This window comes from Centroberyx affinis, unplaced genomic scaffold, assembly GCF_046629955.1.
Source record: "Centroberyx affinis isolate AG114_WGS23_722 - 3 ecotype Tasmania unplaced genomic scaffold, CSIRO-AGI_Caff_v1 ptg000759l_1, whole genome shotgun sequence".
Lineage (NCBI taxonomy): Eukaryota > Metazoa > Chordata > Actinopteri > Beryciformes > Berycidae > Centroberyx > Centroberyx affinis.
The window spans coordinates 284,099-304,835 of NW_027279371.1; the positions used below are offsets into that span (position 1 = coordinate 284,099).

Below are 20,737 nucleotides of genomic sequence, written 5' to 3' on the forward strand. Positions count from 1 at the left end.
AATATAGATGTGATAATGTTGACAGAACTCTGGCACAGCTTACACACAAAACTACAGATCATATATCCAACAACATCAAGCAACAACTGCAGCTGCATCCGTCCAGTAAGCTACAGCAGTGCGCCAAACTAGTCCTGAAACGCGCCTGTATTTCTTTATAGGCTACATCATTATGAATTTAGTCCTGCAGAAAAAATAAAATGCAAAAAACATTCAGGAAAATGTAATCCTTTAGATTCACAACTGGGGAAACAAGAGCGCGCGTGCTTGACGTTATTTACCCCAAAATAAACCCCTGTGCAAATTCTCTTGGCAGCTGCCCGCATGGCGTTGAAGGACAATCCTATGTGAAAAGCCTGAGGTGATGTATAGGTCTAGTTCAACAGCAAATGAAAAAAAAAACAGAATAGACGTTTGCTTTGCTGCGTGTCCAGACCTGAGCCTCCAGGAGGGAAGACCCCACATCCCCATTCTGTAACGCTAAAGCCTCAGGCAACAGCAATACAGAAACCCAGTCCACCTTGCGTGTTTTAGTGGAAAGTGGAGAAAAACATTGGAATAAAACGCGAGTATCCGCTGAAAACGACAAAATCCTTCCCATACCTGCTCAGCAACGGCTGCCCACAGCGACGCAAACCGTACTGCTTGTAAAATACACAGGAATATGTGGAGCCTACAGCAGTAAGTGCCACAATCTAGGCTACCAATGCACAGCCGGAGCTGCAGCCTGACGCGCGCCTGTCTCTACTGCGCGTTTGCCGCAGCAGCTGTCAGGCAGATCACATTTCAGACTGAATTCACAACGAGGGAAATAGTCACAGCACACTAGTCAGCGATGATACTGTAATAACCACACCGTTAGCCTTGCCTTGTGTAAGATCAGCTGTGCGCCCGGCGGTCAAAATGCGCAATATTGAGGCTGGGTGAACACACAACCTTTGTTGGAGACGCCCTTGGGGGCAGGAGGGGTTTGTTGACAGTTTGAGGCTGTGACAACCCACAACAACGACGTTAGGACAGAATACAGAAGGCAGGAGGCATGGAGCTAAAAAAAAATCTCCAGGAGAGACAGGCTACCTCATTATAATATCTAGTCAAATAAGATGCACTGCAGTAAAGGATCTAGAAAACGTTTTATTCGTGGTTAATTATGTCTCTTCTTCCGTCAGTGTTTATTTGGAGAAACCCTACTACCCCGATTACATCACCTGAGTGCATGTCACGTGACGCAGCAACAGTACACTACATAAATACATTGATAAATACAATGAGCATGTGAATCCACGAGTTCACAGTATTTGATATGTGAATTGTAAATGTTTAAATAAAATTGTATTTAAAAAAAGAACGTTTTATGTTTTTCATAATTTGTGCATGAGTTCCATAAAACAACTCAGAGTCCATAAGGTCATATTGCTTCAGGTTTAACTGCAGGGACTCAAATACTTGGCTGATACCGCCTGATAAAATGAATGTTAGTAGAATCACAGACGAAATGTTTGAATTTAATGACAAGATTGTTTGATTCCTACAGGAATTTGTGCAGCTTTGACCAGTGTGGTATTTTATTTTCTTGGCATTTCCCTTTGAAAGATACTTGTTTGGTTGAACTGTAATTATCCTAAATGTTAGGGGGAAAGTAGCCTAGTTTTCATTCACTGGTAATTATATCTACTTGCTGATTCACAAAAAATACTATTAACTTTAAAGAAGTGTTTGGATTTTTGTCAGTAAAATTTTAATTTAATTAATTGGTAATTGATCACCAATTGATAGCATCATGAAGAGATGTTCCAAGATGTTGGTTCAAGCTCATATATCATGACTGGTGCTGTGTGATTTTAATGAAATGACTGTAAATTGGACTCCAGGGGGCGCCAAATTGATAGGGCTGTTCTGACATGAGTGACGGTGTGTACAATGACTTCACATTGGCTCAGATTAAATTTATTCATTCAATCAAGCTTTATTTGTAACAAGCATTTTGTACAGGCATGCAGTGTGATATACAAAATAAAGCCCAAATGAAAAAAAAAGAATAAAACTAACACTGAAAAGTTAGTAACAACATGGTTTTGTAATGTGAATAATGTGAACACTGGATGTGTGTCCTCAGTGACTCATAGATTAATAATTAAATAATAATTAAACCATGAAAAAACACCAATGCAAGCTTTCCATTTCAAATGACCAATTTCACAGCATTCTCACCAGACCGGAAGATCTGAGACAAATCTCATATCACCGTCAGTACATCTCAACAGAAAATATTACAAAATACAAACCCATGGTCCGTTCATTATCCTACATCGTTTGACACACTCTGCTTATGCAAAATAGAAAACCCAGCATGAACTCAACCTCAAACTGCATTACTGTCTATCAACTACACATTATTCCTCCAAGTCCCCCACTGTTAGCATGTGATCCGCCTCCGCTCGGCCCCGCGGTTTCCCCGGGCGGCTTCGCGTTCTGGAGCAGGTGGGTGAGTTGCGCGGGGTCGGCCTGGAGGCGAGACGTTTTCCGGGCGTAGTACCTCCTGGACGCCACCCTCCACGCCTCCCTCTGCACGGTCTGGGTCGCTTCAGGCAATTCAGATATCAGTGTCCTCTTCCTCTTATCCACAAAAGAGACTGGCGGCAGCAGACACGGAGAGTCTGTGGCGTGGGGGAAGGGGCCGTGGTGTGCGGGGCCTGCCTGCTGGCGGGCCACTTTTCGGGCGTAATACCGCCTAGACGCCGCTCTCCACGCTGCCCTCTTCTGCCTCTGGGCCTCCTCCGGCAGCTCCGACATCGGCACGCTCCTCTTGCCATTCCTGAGGAGGTCAAGGAGTGAGAATGTATTCGCAGAACTACTTGTCCATATTGAACCAGATCCTATCCTAATTGTACTGGGAGTGCCAGTACACACATCCATATTAAAGAGAACACAGCAACGATTTCTTTCCTATGGTTTAATTACAGCTAAAAAAACTTCTTTTGATGTTTTGGAAGAAGAAATAAATGTCTACTGTCAAATTAGGGCTCAGTGAATTGACCAATACACTCCACCTTGAACAAATAAACTTATCTTTAAAGAATGGACATGCACAATTTGAAAATTACACTTCCTTTGAGGTCCTTGTGTTTCACTACATCCTCTTCTTATCATGCACTATTTATAGAGCAGGTGGGGTGGGGTGGGGTGGGGATGGGGGTTGGGGGGGTGTTTGCCGGTTGTATTTAATCATATTAAGTTAGAACCTTATTCTATAATAAGCCCACAACAGCCCAGCCCATAAGTATCCTGTTGGCTGGTCTGTATCTGCAGTGTAACCCACCTCAGGCGTTCTCCCTCCTTGATTGCATGGTGTCTGTCTGGATCTGCATAAAGTTTCTCCCGGAACTTCTTTATTCTCTCTCTGTTTTCAAGTCTTCCTAAAGGAGTCAAAAGGGATGAACACCTTCACAATCATGCAACAGCAGTATCACCATGTGAACAGCTTTTTACATTAATGGCAGTTGGCTGATGCTCTTCTCTTGAGTTACATGCATTAAATGCAACAGTAGAGTAAGTTTAAACCTAGATTAGTGACATTACAAGCACTCAATAGGGTGTGCAAGCGTCAAAGGCACATCACCCAGACAACAGATGTAAAAAAATATATATTCTCAAGTCCTTAGAATGTTAACAAATAGCAGAAATGACTGGAAATAACTTAAGAGTATTTTACTTTTCACGCTGGGACTCGGGGATTCGTCCTGACACGGAGCGCCTGCGCTCTCCTGACAGTCCTCGAACCTCTGCTCACTCATTTCCCACTTGATTAAGACTGTATCGATATCACAAGGCTCCTCTTTTACGATCAGGTTGCCGGGTGATGCGGGCAGATTTCTTGTCCCCTCTGACACGCCCGACACCTCCGAGGAGTGCGAGGTGCAGGTCCGGTCCAGGCCCGTCCTGCTGGGAGGTGACGGGGGAGCCGACTCGTGGCTTTGGGAAGAGAAGTGTGAAGGAGGTCTTGCGAAAAGGCCTACTGTGGAGTGACACGACAAACACAAAACAGAAAAACACAATTAAACTGCATCAGCCAAGTTTCTGAAACAGACACTTTTTAATCAGTGAATATCTTGCACTCATCCTCAACATACTCTCATCCTGGATTAAAGTAGCAGGTTTGCCAGTACTGTCTTCTTTAAATCACTCTTAAAAACCCACTTTTTCAGGGTTGCTTTGAATTAATTTGATTGTTTTTAATCATCTTATGACTGCTGTCATAAGTAGATTAAGTAGATTGCTGTTGTGTTAAAGATGTTTTTTTTTCTTAGCTGTATATATTGTATCTTTGGTTGCCTTTTTTGAAAAGTGCTCTATAAAGAAAGTTATTATTAGGGATGGGGCGATATATCAAAATTCAATACATCGCAATGCAAAAAAGTGACAATATGTATCGTGCACCAGAAAAATGAATCGATATTAGCTCCATTTTATTCTAGTAATCACAAATGAGGTGGCTTGCCCATCACAATTTCACAAGCTCTCCATCGAAATTATAGCATGTGCACCTTGTAACAACATTTTTACAATGCTGGTTACATTCTAGCATATCGTCCCATCCCTAGTTGTTATTAAAGCTTACTCACATGAGATGCTCATTTCACACTCTTGCTCTGCTGTCATCTCACTGTCAATGCAGCTGGGCTCAAAACTGCTCTGCTCCCCCTGCTGAGGCTCATTAGAGGTGTGTGAGCTGTCGAGGCTGAGTTCATTTCCAAACAGTCCACATGTGCGTCCCTGTCGCCGCAGAACCTGCAGCTCACGTTCAATCTCCTTCGCTCTGCACTCCAGCCGTTGGATCTCTTTGTCCCTGTCGGCCACCATCCTTTGGTATTCGTGCGTCCTGGCACTGTTGACACTGTACAGCACGTTTATGATTGAATCTATCGCTAGTCTGATCGCGTTTTCGACCACGAGAGCTTCCTCATCGCGCAGGTGTGGATGCATAGTTCGGTTCTGAACTAAATTCATCTTTAAAATCAGCTGTTTGACGTTAGCAAGCTAAACGGGCAGCCTACAAGGATGTGAGGATACGTCGCTGCAGACGCTGCGCCACACTGAGTCGACGTTATCCAAATGCACACACTCGTAAATTTAAAAAAAACATGCAAAGTAGTTCGCCTTAGAAACAATACAGGAATCTGAGGCTTTTCTACAATGTAAAACACGAAAACATCAACACAGCGAGCCCAGGGATGCTGCTTGCTTCCTGTGTCGTCTTCTTCTCTGGTATTGTACCCCTTCAGGTGGACCGGAGGCCACAGCGCCACCTGGTGGTTACATTGGCAGCTCAACTACAATTAAGCTTTAATTGGTCCCCGTGGGGAAACTGGGTCGTTGTAACAGCAAAATAGGATACTGCTGGGGAAAAAGAGAAATAGATTATAAGCACAAATATAGAGTATAAATTGAGCAATAAAATCAATATAACTGGAATACAAACATGTATGGGAAAGAACATGGATTTACTTAAAGATGTTACTGAGGTGTTACAGATTCGATTGCTAAGCCTACTTAAATATGAAAACATGTATATAGTATGAAATAGTGGAAACATTATGAAATGTAGGCTATTGTTAGAGATAATAGAAAAGAGTAGTAGCCTAAGCCTATATGGAAAACAGAAGGAACAAGATTGCTTTAAGATTTAAAGCAATATGATGGGCAAAAGCGTATCATATTCACATTAACAAGTCAACAGAAGGCCATATATGCAGTGGTGTAGTGCAGGGTATACGCAGGTATACGGCGTATACCCACTTCTAAATCCCCTCTGATGCGCATCATTCAGTAATGTGCTGCAAAGAGCGCGCGCGCGAGAGAGAGAGAGAGAGAGAGAGCGAGGGAGAGCGCGACAGAGAGAGAGAGAGAGAGAGAGAGAGAGAGAGAGACCGCACAAAGAGACTACTTCTGTGTGGATCTCTTCCCAACTCGTCTCTCCCTAACATTTTCGTCTCGTTTTTATTCGTTGACGAAATTGTCAATACATTTTGTGATAGTTTTTGTCATCATAAATTATTTTTTATGTAGTTATTATCTCGTTTTCGTCAATGAAAAAATGTCGTTGACGAAAACTATGACGAACATTATTCGTCAACGAAATTAACATTTGCAAACTGCCCCTTGACAAATAATGTTAAATTTATAATGGTGGCACACTCTGGCCTACACTATCTGTTGCAAATCAGCTGTCCCGAGAGACAGTTTACAAAAGAAACTACTGGCCCATAGACTACTTGCAAGGTGAGAGAATAGTCCAATTTTCATGTGTGACTGGACTAAGGAATAAGGGATAGTTCACTCAAAATGCATAATTATGTAGTTGTCTCACCCTATAGTCTGTGTGCCAGTATTGATTGCAAAATCTGCACCTCTTCTGTGGCTAATGTTAATTTCATAATGATCCTTACTCCCTGAAGTCAAGCAGCAGAAGTTAAGTGACAATGTGCAAATACTAGGCTACTGGCCCATTTCTGGGTGAACTAAATATGCAAGAGTAGTCTTACATGTCACTGTTTATAACACAGGGCGTTTATCCTTTGCTGGACGGCCGCAAAGGATAAACGCCCTGTACACAGGTCGTTTATCCTTTGCAGGGCGTTTATCCTTGGCTGGACGGGCTGCTTTAAAAAAAAAAAAAATGGGGCATAAATTAAGAGTATACCCACTTCTCCAGGCACCACTACACCACTGCATACATGTGTACAGAAAGTTTCATGGTGTAGATGAGTGTGTCTTTAAAAAAATAGCAGCTCTCACTGTCTCTGTATCAAATATATTCACTTTGCAGACAGAGATATGTACAAAATGTGCCGATTTGGATAGGCTAAGTAGGCTACATTACTGGCTGTCCCTTTTCCAAAAAGCTTGCTGAACAGCAACTATTTTATGATATACCATCTGAATTAACTTTTCTTTTAAACAGATCACAATAAAACAGATGTTTAGCTTGCAGAAGTGGGCATTTCCATAATTTATTAATATTTTTTCTGTGTATAAGTGTGTTGAGATATGAGCTCTGAAGATCAAGGAAAACGCAGTAGGCCATCATCAGTTTGGCATTACCTTTATAGTGGAAAGAAAATTTTAAATATGGTCATGTTCCCACAAATATATTAAGCATTTGATAATAAGCATGTGATTTTTTTTTTTATAGGTAATCTTCTTTCATTAACCTAGAACCCAAATAAAGAGGAAAAAACTGTCTACTTTTGCTAAAACATTAAGTAAATTTTGATGGAATTCACAAGGGGCATCAAGTAATCTCTGACTTTTATTGACTTCTATTGGCGACAAAGGAACTGCAACTGTAATTGACATAAATAAAGTCAGAGATCCAACAGAAATGTCTAGTGAAGAGGCTTCATACAATGAAAAACTGTCGGGAAAGTCTTGAAATACCAATGGCGGGGAGTTTTTGTTCCAAATCAACAACCCTATCAACTCTCACAGATATATTGTGTTCATTTTGTGACACTTGATAGTAAAAATCTCACTTATTGCACCTTTAAAGGACACAGGTGATCGTCCAGCTGTAAGTTCAGAGCCTTTCCTGGATCTTGCCAGTTTGTATCCTCAGGTAATCCAACCGCTGATCCTCCAATTGCAAACTCACTTCTCTAAACTCAAGGCCACCGCTGCCCTATAAGACAGGAGTCCATTAAGAATAATAAATGATCAAAGCTTACAAAACACAGTATCACATAAGCCTGATCAATAACTCTGTGATTGTAAATTTGGTCTGAATGCCACTGCATGAAACACAAATACAACAAAAGCAGAATGTTTATCGCTGAGGTGACATTGTGCAAACTTTCAACTCCCAACTCTTCCAAAGTCCAGTAAATTGCACTCCGACAGTCAAGCCATCAGCCATGCAGCCGTCCTCCACCCCCGCTGTGCCGGTGTGTCCGTCCTCTCCGGTGATTTGACTAACTTCATGACTGTCTTTATTCTAGGATTGGATGGCAGGGTGGCGTCGGTTCTCTCACGCTGGGTGAGGGCCTTTTTTTCGGGCTCGGCACCGCCTCTTTCCTGCTCTCCACGCCTCTCTCCTCAGTCTCTTGGTCTCCTTTGGCAAGTCAGATATACAGATCCTCATCTGCAAATTCCTGAATGTCAGAAGACAAAAGCGAACAGATACCACAGAGTATGGAGGTCATTAGTGTTAGTTGGCTCATTTGGGGTTTTTTTTACTTTTTGGAGTACTTTTATGCAGTAGGCGTTCATACTATCCTCTTTAACACCTTACTTAAATTTTGGGGGGCACTTTTGCTCCTACTATACAGTAAACAGGGTGAAAGGAATGTTTGCTGCATTCACCCTCACTATGTATTGTAGTATTATAGGTATTATATCAGCACACTGTACCACAAAGTCAACCCCTTTTTTTTTTTTTTAGAGCAAATTAAATGCAATAATCCAAAATCCTAATTACTGCGATGACAGTGGACAAGTTTCTGAGAGTTAAAGGTCAAACTGGAGCGAACATGAGGCGATCTTTCTCCCTGTGGACACGCAGAATTTCAGGATCCGCACAGATTCTCTCTCTATACCGCCTGGATCTCTGGGCCTCTGCACTTTTAGACCCTCCTATGAAAATTGTAAAACAGTCTACAACAGAGATTCAACCTTCTTCATATCAAGGGCCCCTAATTTCCTACACATTAGGGCCACTGACCCCCATTTGATCCATTTTGGAGCCAAATCTGAGAATATTTTTTATTGTTAGATATGATTTTTCCAGAATGACTGCATTAGAGAGATAACAGTGAAACTATGACCAAAATAGTCATTCTTCTACAGTTTAACAATTCACCGGTTTGCTGGGGACCCTCTGGAACGTCTTCAAGGACCCCTGGTGGTCCCTAGACCCCACGTTGAGAACCACTGGTCTACAATACTCGATTCCACAATCACAAAAACAGCACAATAATTTAAAAAGTGAATTGGATGTAATGTGAATTGATGTAATTTAATTGAATGTGAATTGAATATAAATGTGTTGAAAAATGACACACCATGTTATTGTCCAGCCCCAATGAATTGCAGTTTTCAGCACTCAAATTTGCATGGCGATTCATAAGGTTTCATATTCAGAGTCATAAGGCGATTCATTATGAATCACTATGCAAATTCGAAGAGTGCCGAGAACTGCGATTCATGGGGGCTGGACACCACGCTACCATGTTATAGGAACACATCTTTGACTCAGTGTCAAACACACTGTATTACCTACTGTATTATTTCAACACATATTGGATTGATTCATTAAAAAACAAAGATCAATAGTATGGTTCTTACACATGCTACCTTTTCAAAATACAATACTTCCACTGGTATTTTATGTATTGTGATATTTGTTGTTGTGCAAAATAATCATAAATTATGAAACAGGGTTGAGGCCCCTTTCACATTGTCATGGTAATAGCTTCCATATTAAGAAACCGGTGTGTCACAACTTCCTGTGTGACAACAAACAACAACAAAATGGTAATGGTTACTAGCCCTAGAGACATAATGTAATAATGTTATGCAAATGAGGTGATGACTGCCAAGAGATGACAGAAGATAAGGAGAAACTGAGGCTAAAACTCACCTTCATAATCAAAGAGGGAACTTGTAGCCGTTCTCTAGTTTAGATCCAGGAGTCACTGAAAACAGGTCAGCAAGTCTTTGTACTTGATCTGATCATTTCAGGCAGGTTGTGGAGTGATTTAGTGATAGCTGGCAACAGGAAGTTGTAATGCACCGGTTTCTCAATGCGGAAGCTATTATCACAACGATGTGGAAAGGGCCTATTCATGAATGAACTCATGAATTCCAATTCAAATGTGGAATTGAAATTGGAATCTGAATAAAACCCCTACAGAATTGGAATTGAATTGGAATTTCAGGAAGTTGAATTTAATTCAATGAAATTCTGTGAAATGCCATGTTTATTTGTTTTTTCTTAGCACATACCTGAGATTACACATATCAATACTGAATATCATAAAATGTTAATGGTTCCTTTTAGCTGATATTTGATACATAACGTAATCATTACATTACATTATGATTGAATGTATTTGATTTAGCTGTTTTTTATTTGATTCATAATGTTTGATTCATAATGTTTAGCGGGTCAAGACAAACTCTCTTAGAAGTGGAATTTAATGGAATTTAATGGAATTCAATTCTGTTTCCTTAGAGCTGGGTGACATTCCGATTCCAACTTCAGCGACTGAATTGTAATTTACCATGCATTCTCAATTCAGTTCAGAATGGCCCCGACCCTGACTTCAAAACACAATCAGCTGCTTTGATGTTGCCAAAGAGTTGAGGACCATGCCTCCATATGGCCGCCAGGGGGTGCGTTACGACACCTGAAACTTTTCAAGCCCTTTATTTTTCCCCAGCCTTGTGTAGAAACCCTGCTTTAGTTTTTCTTGCCGTTTATTCTCTGTGCTGACACTCTGCACGCCACCGACCCTCACTGTGATCCAGTAAACTTCCCTCACATAGCCTATACTTCCCATTTCGTGACTGTCTCAATAGCCTATCTATCAGAAGGCTCCTCTAACATCAGTTCCCTCTGAAGCTGCTGCAGCCTCAGATGAGAGACAGGCAGAGGCGTGCTGGCTGGGACAGGCCGGGGATGATGTGTTGAGGCACTTGGAGGAAATTTGTGGAGGAGTTCTTCTTCCACCAACACCTGATGAAGAGATAAACTGAGGAAAGTCAGTGGGCGGGTCCCTCCAACCACCTGTGCGTGCGTGCGTGCGTGTGCGTGTGTGTATGTGTGGGTAGGGAGGTGAAGCTGTGGTGGCACTTATTATTCTTCGTCTATCTGTGCTCACTGACACACTTAATACCAATTAATTTAAGTTTTAATACTTACACGAGAGCTTCACTTCACACGTGGGTTCTCTTGTTTCATATCCGCGGTTGACAGCTTCACCTAAGTTTATTTCCCTTCCCTTGAACCTGGCGATATAGACGCGCCGGCGAGACCGCGACAAAGTCTATTTTCTCTGTGCAGACGTAATATTTTCAATTCGCTTTCTCTTTTCTCTAAATTGCACTCGAGTCTCCTGATCTCTTTATCCCCGTCTGCCACCATCCTCTGATCTTCAGACACTCTGCAGCTGCTGGCACCGCACATCAGGTTCAGTAGGCCTACAGTGTTCACAGCTGCTGTGAGTGCATTCCACGGACAGTCAGGTTGTGATTCATCGTTATTAGCCACTCAACACTGTAAGATGACAATATTTCTCTCTGTTTTGCTCACTTGGCTGCAAACGACCGACCAACGACAAAGGCAGAAAACATCCACAGTGATAATCTGGTGCCAATGGCTTAAAATTCCTAAAACGCTCTCTGACACTTTGCTCAAAGAAAATAAAATACCCATGAGGAAAGAAAACAAATTCAAGTCAGTGGATAGCCTATGCTTCTGCTCCGTCTTGTCCCTCTTCCTCTTTTGTGCATTATTGCGATTGGCAAGCTAAAATGCGCACTACCGCCAAATGCAGGATGTTAGCTGAATTATTCTAAATACCGGTTCGAGTTGCCTTCACAAACTGCATGTGGCTCAAAAAAAAAAGTTTATTCTTTTTATTTTACATTGTGTCAAGGCCAGTAATGATTTTGTGATGCTTTTACAGCCTCATCCAACACACACTGTTTGTGAACAATTATAAATTAAAGGTGCAATAAATCAGATTTTTACTGCCCCATGGCATAAAATGACTATTACACTGTAGCCTGTATCTGTGTGTGGTCGATAGGGTTGTTGATCAATACCAACTGAACCCACTGAGCAAAAGACATGATTTCAACGTCGCCTAGACGGCTATGGGCCATTTAGACGTGTTTTAAACGTCTAATCAACGTAAGATTGTTCAGTGGGAATCAGTGATTACAGTGAACATCAGTGATGTTCAGATTTTTGTCTTTCAAAACTCACTTTCCGACCCAAACTCTATTTTGGAACAAAAACTCCCCTCCCACTGGCATTTAGAGATGACTAATGAATCTTTATTGAAATGTGCAGGTATTAAAAACATGGCGTGAAAACAAAGTAAAGAGAAAAGTCTGGCTACACAAAAATACATTTCATAGAAAGTTGAAGTGAACGTCAGCTACATCGCCATGACGTAGCCTCCTGCAGTCAGTATGGTACTAACACAAGTGGAGCTTAGCTAAAGCAATAGCCTACCATATACAGTATGTCATCCATGTCATGCCATGTTTACACCACAAAAAGAGGGACAGTGGAATATATTGATTGGGCTTGGAGGAAATTCAAGGCGAAAGGACAACAAATAACCTGCCTGCTGCCTCGGCTTATTTCTAGCTATAAGAAAAGCACCAACTGGAACACATCCACAATAACAAAGTGAGTGTGTGTGTGTGTGTCTGTACTTGTGTGCGTACATTAGTAAGGGTGTGCTTGATTGTGAGCCTTTCCTTGGTGTAATATACAGCGAGAATACCTTGCCTGTTCTCATCAGGGTTACGAGTCTAAGTCAGCTCTCTTTCCACAAACCAGCTGACAGGATCATTTCTGATTCTTAGCTCCCATCCTTCTGCAGGGAGGCGGGTGGAACATCTAGGCTACTTCCCTTAGTAAAACGGGAATGAGGCCTGCTGCTGTTTTGTTAAGAATGCAGTAATCATCACAGAGGCATTGCGGTAGGCTAGTAGGGACAGGACTGCTCGGCAAACTGCACTCTGGGCTTTGGGTCAGATCCTCGCTCCCGCAGCCCGAGTCAGTCCGGCTGGTGTCCAGGAAGTCTTCAGGCGAACAGGTGACAACAGCCGGCTCTCCGAAACTGAACTTCAGGGCGGAGCAGGGGAGCTGAGTGTAAGACGTGTCCGCTTGACAGTTTCCAGTTAAATGAAGGGGGGCCCCATCCATCCCAGGTAAGCCGACATAAGAAGTCTGACACTGAGTGAACATCAGCTGTGTTACTGAGCAGTCCTGCAGCTCCTGGTCCTTTGTGATGGGTTTCGGCACAATAATCAAAGTATCGGTTGTCACGATTTCTTCTGTCTTGTATTGTAATATAACATTGCCTCGAGGTGAAAGCCATTCCTGTAAATGCAATAGCATTGAGACATGTTGTTGATTGATTGATTTACTTTATGTGATACTCTAGAATTCATCAACAAGAATACAGGACTATAACCACAGGGCGTTAAAGTCATATGACTTATTTCCATTGGGTCTTTGGCTGGGTGGCAGGAAGAACTTACTGATATTATACAACATACACGTAAACTATAAGTGAAAACTAAATACATGATTCACCACTATAAATATTAAAAATTCCCATACTGGCTGCTATGCCAACTCGTTTGGTAACCAGGATGCTAGTTGGCAATCTTCCTTGTTTTCTCCTTATACATGTATACTTAATTGAATAAAACTTTTCAGCCAGTGTTGATAACTGATGTATGAAAGCTACAAATGCTGTTCTATGGATAGATGACTTTCATAACTTATGTCCCTTGTGCTTTGTTGTATGCACTTATCTTTATTGGTTTTATGATAATTAGGCCTTTGGCAGAAAGGAGAACTTCCACTCTGGTATGATAAAGTTAAATTGAACTGAACTGAACTGAACTGAACTGAATTGAATTGAATTGAATTGAATTGAAAGCTAAACTGTGATTACTGCTGATGACTGCATCACTGTCTTACCTATAATAAGAACACCCTGTGGGGTATTGTAGCTTTAATATAGTACAATCTTCCTGTAAAGGTGACTGCTAAGTTACATTCTGTTGTTAATGGAGACCGTAGAAAAGTGGAGTTGGCTTAACAGCTCACCTGGAGATTGCCTTTGTGTTCTTGAAATAGAGGTTGGAAGAAAGGGGCCGGGGATGGTGTGTGGAACAGAGTTTTTATCTTCATTCTGCAGTACAAATCATGATTAGGCATGTAGCTGACACAGTTATCCAGAGCTGAACAATGAGTACAACAGCAGAATAAGCTTAAATTCCTAGATCACCAACATTTTGAGCTACAGACCAGTTACCTTGTGGCAGGGTTGTAGAATATAAACAGCAGGACTGCTACAACCACACATACTGGGCCCACAGACTTGATCAAGATGAGTAGTATAGTTTCTTGTTCTTGTTCTTGTTCAGGGTCAGGTAACAGCACAGAATTAGTGAGGCATACTACAGATATGACAGTAAGACATTTAGGTGGGTGATGTCCGAAAACTAATTCTAATATTCTATGTAGGCGGTGTTGGAAGAGAGAAATGCTTGGTTTGAGGGGAGCTGCTGGTCTATCAGACTCAGACTCACTTTACTCACTTTACTCACTAAGTACTTGAAAATTCTTGGTAACTTTGGTGCTGAAACAACTCAGCAACCTAAATAGATTAATAGTACATACACATAACATGACTAACACATAATACAGGAACCACAAGACCTCACACACAGTGCAAGACATGCAGCAGGCTGTAGACTCTACACATTCACGTGCAACATCTATGTGCATGCTATACTTTACAGTGTGGTAGCAAGCATGTACATTGAAGTGTAGTGAGTGACAAATGGAGTACTGAGCCAGTGTGCCATGAAGCTGTTACACTGAAGAATAAATGGCTTTTTACCTTTAGCGGGTTCAGTCGTCCAACATGTCGGTTCACTCCATTCACTCCAAATTGCTTGATAATAAGTAAGAGAAGGTCGAGATTTCACTTTGATGCAATATTTAGTATGTGGTTCAAGTTGAGATCTTTCAATTGAAGTAGAATTGGTAAGTGAGCTGAGCGTGTGAACCTGAGAAAAAGTTGGGAAAAAAAGATGATTTTTAGATTATTGTTAGATCTTATTAGAGCAAAGCAAGATATCAAAGTATGTCAGTTTTTGACAGCATAGCTTACCTCGATGCCGGAAGAATTTTGAAGTGAGAGTTCGTAGTCAATGTAGCTTTGTTTTGTTTGTGGATGTTGATTTAAGTAGGGATGGTTTTCATACCCACTTTTCCAAGTAATGATGTATTTCTCTGCTGTCCATTGGACCACAGCATCGTGCGGGGGTGTTAGCTGAACTAGTCATAGAAAAACAAACAAACAAAAAAACAATATATGCAGAGGTCTTTTCTAAAGACTGCCCTTTAGAAAATAAAATAATTTATTGTAATATTGTGCTATTAATAATCTTATAAAAGTGGGTGAAATATTACATTAAATATATTATTTTTGAACAGCACACACACACAGACACACCCACATGCTTGCATGCAAAGACAACACATGCGCAAACATTAACACACATCCCAGTACACACACATAATTACAATGAATTCATACTTACTGTTATTTGCTGGCTCAAACTCATCTGTTACAGTGAAGCAGCCAGTCTCATAACAAAGGCGTATGATAAAACTATGTACATCCGTGAAGGTCCTGTAGGAGGTCTTGCTTGCAGCAACTGTACAGCTGTAACTATGATCCATCTTCACAAGTGGACAGGTGAAATTGACTATTCTGTGGAAGAGAGAACATGAATTTCTCTATACTGGAATTTGCCATTTTGCATCAATGTAATGAGATAAAGTGCAATTACCCAAGAAAACATTCGAAATGCAGCGAGTAATTGGTCTTTGTATGTCCTGCAGGATCTCCAGTGATGTTCAAAACACAAGTAATTGTAAGCCAATAGTCAGTCTTGCAGGAATAGTGATAAATTACAGCTGGAAAGCGGGAAGAAAAGATACACATTCATGAGAAGGTTGTGTCATTTTCAACACATCTCTGTGTCTAGTTTGGGGCAAAACTTTCCATAATAACATATCTTAATAACAATATACTGTATATTGACACAACACATATTGAAAAAGTAATACACACACATGTAGGACAGCATTGTAGAGACTGTGCAGAATATTTCAATATATTACTCAAATGGTCAAAATAATCATAGATGGTAATCATATTATAGCATGATAATTAAAGGATATAACTTCAGCTTGATATTTCTATATTTAAACATTTGCCTTGAGCCTTCTTTGAATTTCTACTGCAGTTGATGAAAGGCACGTATGGGACACAAGTGAAGGAATCTTGTCGAAATTGATCATATGTATGAAGAGAAGAAATTGATCACACGAATACAAGACACATGTCATGACAGCATAATCTCACAAAAACATTTCGCACAAATAGCTCAGGAGAAAACATAATTTTGCTAAACATCATTTTGTCTGTTGGGGATGCCTCAAGTGAGCGGTACCTTCAGCGCAGTTAGCCCCTGCAATGAGGCTGGAGCACCAGCACACAAACAGAAGCGGCAGAGTCTTCATATTTCCATGGATCTCTGTGGATATGAACATGACATTACTTCTTCTATATTCTGTTTGTTGTTTCCTTGTCTTGTGTGTTTTTTTTAATGTGAGAGTTGCATCAGCCTATCATCTGCTTCTGTGGCACAAGACAATATAATCAGAAGAAACTGGTTCAATGGATAGTGCTGTATGAATCTATGCCAGCCTCTATATTTAGAGTATTCTATTACATCATCTTGGTAGGTAAATAGCAGGTGATTGTAATAAATTAACAGGTGATTATAATCAAATGACAGCCAAAGCTAATGAGCTGTGTATATTGTAAAGCACCATATTGGTAGGAAATACTGTACATGTGAATGGGAATACTATGAATTGGAATTTATCATTCTGCAACATGACAATCTGATTACACAGGCATAAAAATAACTGTAACTCCAATGTAGGTAAGAGTAATTTGAGAAAAAGACAAAGAAAATAAATCAGAATCAGTTGAGAATTAGTGCTATAAACCTGTTAAATGTAAAGTTCAGGTGATAAGTGGAAAAGCGCTGTATTACCTTAGGGGCTGCCCTGCTGCTGCTGACGTCTCAAAGCGAGAATGAACCAGAGATGGAACTCTAAGATCGAACTTATCACTGGTTACATCAGAGGAAGTCAGAGCCTCGTGTGACGTCAGATGTCCTACACACGCTCTCTGTCTAAAGAAAAAAGTCCGTCTGTCCTATGCGCTGTTCTGATCCGCTCAGATATTTTCATCGGCGATTATACCTGCATTATTGTTTTTGTTTGTTTTTCGAGGCAACGTGATGCTTTGCAGGTAGTGTTTTAAAAATGTGTTCGGGGTAACGGTTTTGTTGTGCTACGCTTTCCAGTATTTCTGTTTTTGCCTATTCATCCTATGTCGTAGAAGATGACCACCGTAGTGACTGTTATATCAATGATTACAGTGGTGGGAAGAGTAGGACTAGAATGTCATAGGCTACTCAAGTAGAAGTATTGTTGTTATTTGCTTATATTTTCCGTAAGTAGAAGCAAAAACGCCGGTGTAAAAATCTACTTTAGTAAAAAGTAGCTCATTTAAAATCTACTCAGAGTAAAAGTGACTTTTTAGAAAAGAGAACGTCAGCTGTGATCTTTCCCATGCAACACTAAAAGAACGAGAGGACAGAGTTCAAACTAGATTATTTTCAATGCAAAATTTGGAAAATTACAAAATAAAATGCACAAATAAAGTAACGCCAAATTGTCCAGTTTCTGTTGCTTAGTAAAAATGTAGCCTATAGGCTACTTAAGTAAAACTACTGAACTAAATTTAAAAAAAAAATTGAACTAGGCTATACAAAAAGCTTATTAAAGTAGGCTAACGTGATGTAATCACCCTTGATTGTTTTATGTGGCGAGCCTTGCTTTGGTATGACTTCCGATAAAAGCCCCCACTTTGAGCAAGTAGGACACGCGCGCGCGCGCGCAATGAATGACACTTTCCTAATTGTATGTTCCATTTTTAATGTAATCTGCTATTTTTATTCTGTTACACATTCAATTGATATTGTTCTTATATTCTGAGTAATCAATAACGTTGTTTTTCATTATATTGATGTAGTCAGTAGAGTTGATCATAGGTAGGTACGTTTTAGAGAACACAGGTGCGCCCTCCTCCCCTGGGTCCTTCAAGCCCTGAGCTACTGTATCCCTCCAGGCTCAACAACAACCCTCTGTCTCAGACGAGACAGAGGGACGCACCGGCTGGGCGGAGTCTGCATTGCATGTCTCACGCGCTTTCGCTTCCTCGTCGAGACTGAGATTGGCTTGAAGATAAGGAGGGAGGGAGAGAAGTTGAGGTTCATAAGTGGTGGGATGGGTTGAATCATAGATTGTGAAAGGGTTGAGTGCATTAAGTGCTTGAATGAATGGTAGAAATTATACTGCGTGTGAAGCGTGTGCGTCGCTGCTGTTTGCGCTCTTTTTTTTAAATAATAATATTAGTAGGCTACATTTTATTAAGCAAAACACAGACTTTGCACTCGATTACAACAGTGCACTCCCCACGCGTCCGTGCTGAGCCGACTGGACAAAACCAGATCCGATGTTGTGTTTTTTTCCGACTGTAGGCTACGATTGTCATCCGATAATTTTATGCTTCTAGCTACATCCGTGATTTCAGAAATCGCATTTGTGTGTGGTCGCATCAAGGCGCTGCGAGATATCACACCGTCACAGCATAGGGTAGCAGGAGATTGATAAGGCTGAGTGACAGACTCTGACCTTTTAGCTGTGGGCGTAGGAAGCAGTTGGCCGGGGGGGGGGCGGGGGGGCAGATTTAAGACTAGGCCTACTGGGGTCCGGGGGCATGCTCGCCCGGGAGGAAAAAAAAAAAAAAAAAAACAGCTCTGCAATAGGCCTACTCATTTCTAGTAACTTTTAAAAAGGCTATCTGATAATAAAGAACGAATGACTCAGGTGCTAAACAAATGACACATCCGAAGTAACGTGTTGGTTACAGCAGGCTTTCAGCCAATCTATCTAGTTTGGCCTGATTCTCATTAATAATAGCCTAATAATAATACAACAACAATATTCCGTCTTGGAATTACAGTGTTTTATGTAGGCTAGTTGTATTTTCCTTCCAACTAACTGCACTGATATTATCTGGTTTCTAGTAATTTATATTTTGCGGTGCACTGGTCCTTTTTAAGAGCTAGACAACGTGTTTTTTCCCCAAACCCTGCTACAACACTGACTGGCTTTAGCTTGAAAAGATGTTAATTATAAAGTACATACAAAAAGCCAGCACAGTTTCGTTTCTATTACAGTAGAATAATGAGCCATGCAAAGAAACGTTTCAGACAAGATGCAAGCCATCCATTGTGGTGAAGAATAAAGTTAGCTAACATTACCTCACCCAGTTCAGTGGCCTACAGAAGGAGCCTACGGTAGGAGGACTATTTGCTGCTACTTGTGCTTCCAGTTTCATGATATTAGAAAACTAGCATTGTGTACATTTTTACATAGCCTACATGTATTCCTCCTTGGTGCAATAACATACCTTTCATTTGTGCTTGCACATCCTGTTTTCTTTTCTCTCTCTATTGGCACCTGACCAGTAGTGTTGACTGGACATATTGGTGTTTGATTACCATTAATTTCTTCATGATTGACACTTTAACGGCCCTGTGCTCCACTGACTGCTCTGCTCCATCAGATCAAGTGAAGAGGCATCACTCTGCTCACAATATAAATGTATTTATTTTTTTCTACACAATTAATATCATTCCATTGTCGTTTTGCCCACAAAGTCCTGCATCAGAATGTAACCCATTATATTCTTTACAATCTGCCTTTGCGGGGCAAAACGTCAGTAGAATGGTTTTAATATTGCAGAACACGTAATTACAAGAGGCTATTTAATTTAGGGCCAGAGTGACACCTCTTCACTTGATCTATGCAGCTTTGTTTTCGGCTGCAGTTTGACTCGCCGTGTGTGAACGGAGCGCTGCCTTCAGTCTGTAGGATGCTATCTGCTTAAATGAACCCTTATCAAGTCTATTTCTTATGACGCACGTTTTTCATACGGAGATACTCTCTTCATTCCACTTCATTCCACAATGCACTGCCACGAAGTCAAAGGCTTTTCAAAATAAAAGTCCCGCGGTTGATTTTTCAGTACGGAGGCAAATTAACAGAATTTTGTGGTTTATTTTTTGAGGGGGACATTTTAAGCATCTTTTAAAATTGCAGGGGACATGTTCCCCCTGTCCCCCGTGCTTCCTACGCCCATTGCATCACCCGAATTCTGTATTCTCTTCTGTTTGTTTTTATCACATGAAGCACTTTGAGACTTATCGTCTTTAAAGTGCTATATAGGCTAAATGCAGCTGTACTTACTTGCACTACAAACCTTTCACAGACTTATAAACAGATCAAACTCATTCAGCCCCTTTCCACTTTGTAAAGCATGACTGCCATTTGTGACACCTTTCTTCATGACCCTTTAATGACATTACAAGCAAGCAGCATGGGTGTAGCATCTGAGTGCTATTCTAGTTTTGAAAGATCTTCAGTTTCCATCAGCATCATTTGATAGTATTGTCCTTCAGATTAATAATAATAATTGAATGGCCATTATACTAAAATAGTGTCCTTTAATGTCACTGTTGGTTATATTTTGCTGTGGCACATTAATCCAATATCCAGTACTTCTTTTAAGAACATCTATGTTGTAATTGATTTAATCTTTTTAAGAATAGTGTATCAGGTATCATTATTACAGCATTATTACAAGGATGTTGTTATTTCCCTGGAGACACCACATCATTGTAGATATGCTAAAACCACAAAATAACACAGTAGTGTTCATTAGTCATGCTCGTTGAGTCAGAGCAGGGCGTTTGGATTTGACTTTTT

General features: G+C 40.8%; 2 protein-coding genes across 3 annotated transcripts; both read right to left on the minus strand.

Annotated features, from left to right (window-relative positions):
- Nucleotides 1-2,004: 2,004 nt before the first annotated feature.
- On the minus strand, nucleotides 2,005-5,225 carry LOC139644610 (uncharacterized). Its single transcript, XM_071520042.1, has 4 exons — nucleotides 4,623-5,225; nucleotides 3,713-4,015; nucleotides 3,320-3,416; nucleotides 2,005-2,815 (listed from the first exon to the last, which is right to left on the minus strand). Exons 1-4 carry the CDS (start codon nucleotides 5,005-5,007, stop codon nucleotides 2,383-2,385), a joined length of 1,218 nt encoding a protein of 405 aa, XP_071376143.1. The 5' UTR covers nucleotides 5,008-5,225; the 3' UTR covers nucleotides 2,005-2,382.
- A 7,036-nt stretch (nucleotides 5,226-12,261) lies between these two features.
- On the minus strand, nucleotides 12,262-15,722 carry LOC139644611 (interleukin-21 receptor-like). Of its 2 annotated transcripts, none has more exons than XM_071520043.1 (7): nucleotides 15,613-15,722; nucleotides 15,361-15,533; nucleotides 14,928-15,094; nucleotides 14,655-14,823; nucleotides 14,064-14,166; nucleotides 13,856-13,940; nucleotides 12,262-13,117 (listed from the first exon to the last, which is right to left on the minus strand). In XM_071520043.1, exons 2-7 carry the CDS (start codon nucleotides 15,500-15,502, stop codon nucleotides 12,632-12,634), a joined length of 1,152 nt encoding a protein of 383 aa, XP_071376144.1. In that variant the 5' UTR covers nucleotides 15,503-15,533; nucleotides 15,613-15,722; the 3' UTR covers nucleotides 12,262-12,631. The 2 variants fall into 2 exon arrangements, with proteins under 2 accessions (XP_071376144.1, XP_071376145.1); XM_071520044.1 differs by having other exon boundaries at nucleotides 15,361-15,528; nucleotides 15,613-15,697.
- Between the last annotated feature and the right edge of the window lie 5,015 nt (nucleotides 15,723-20,737).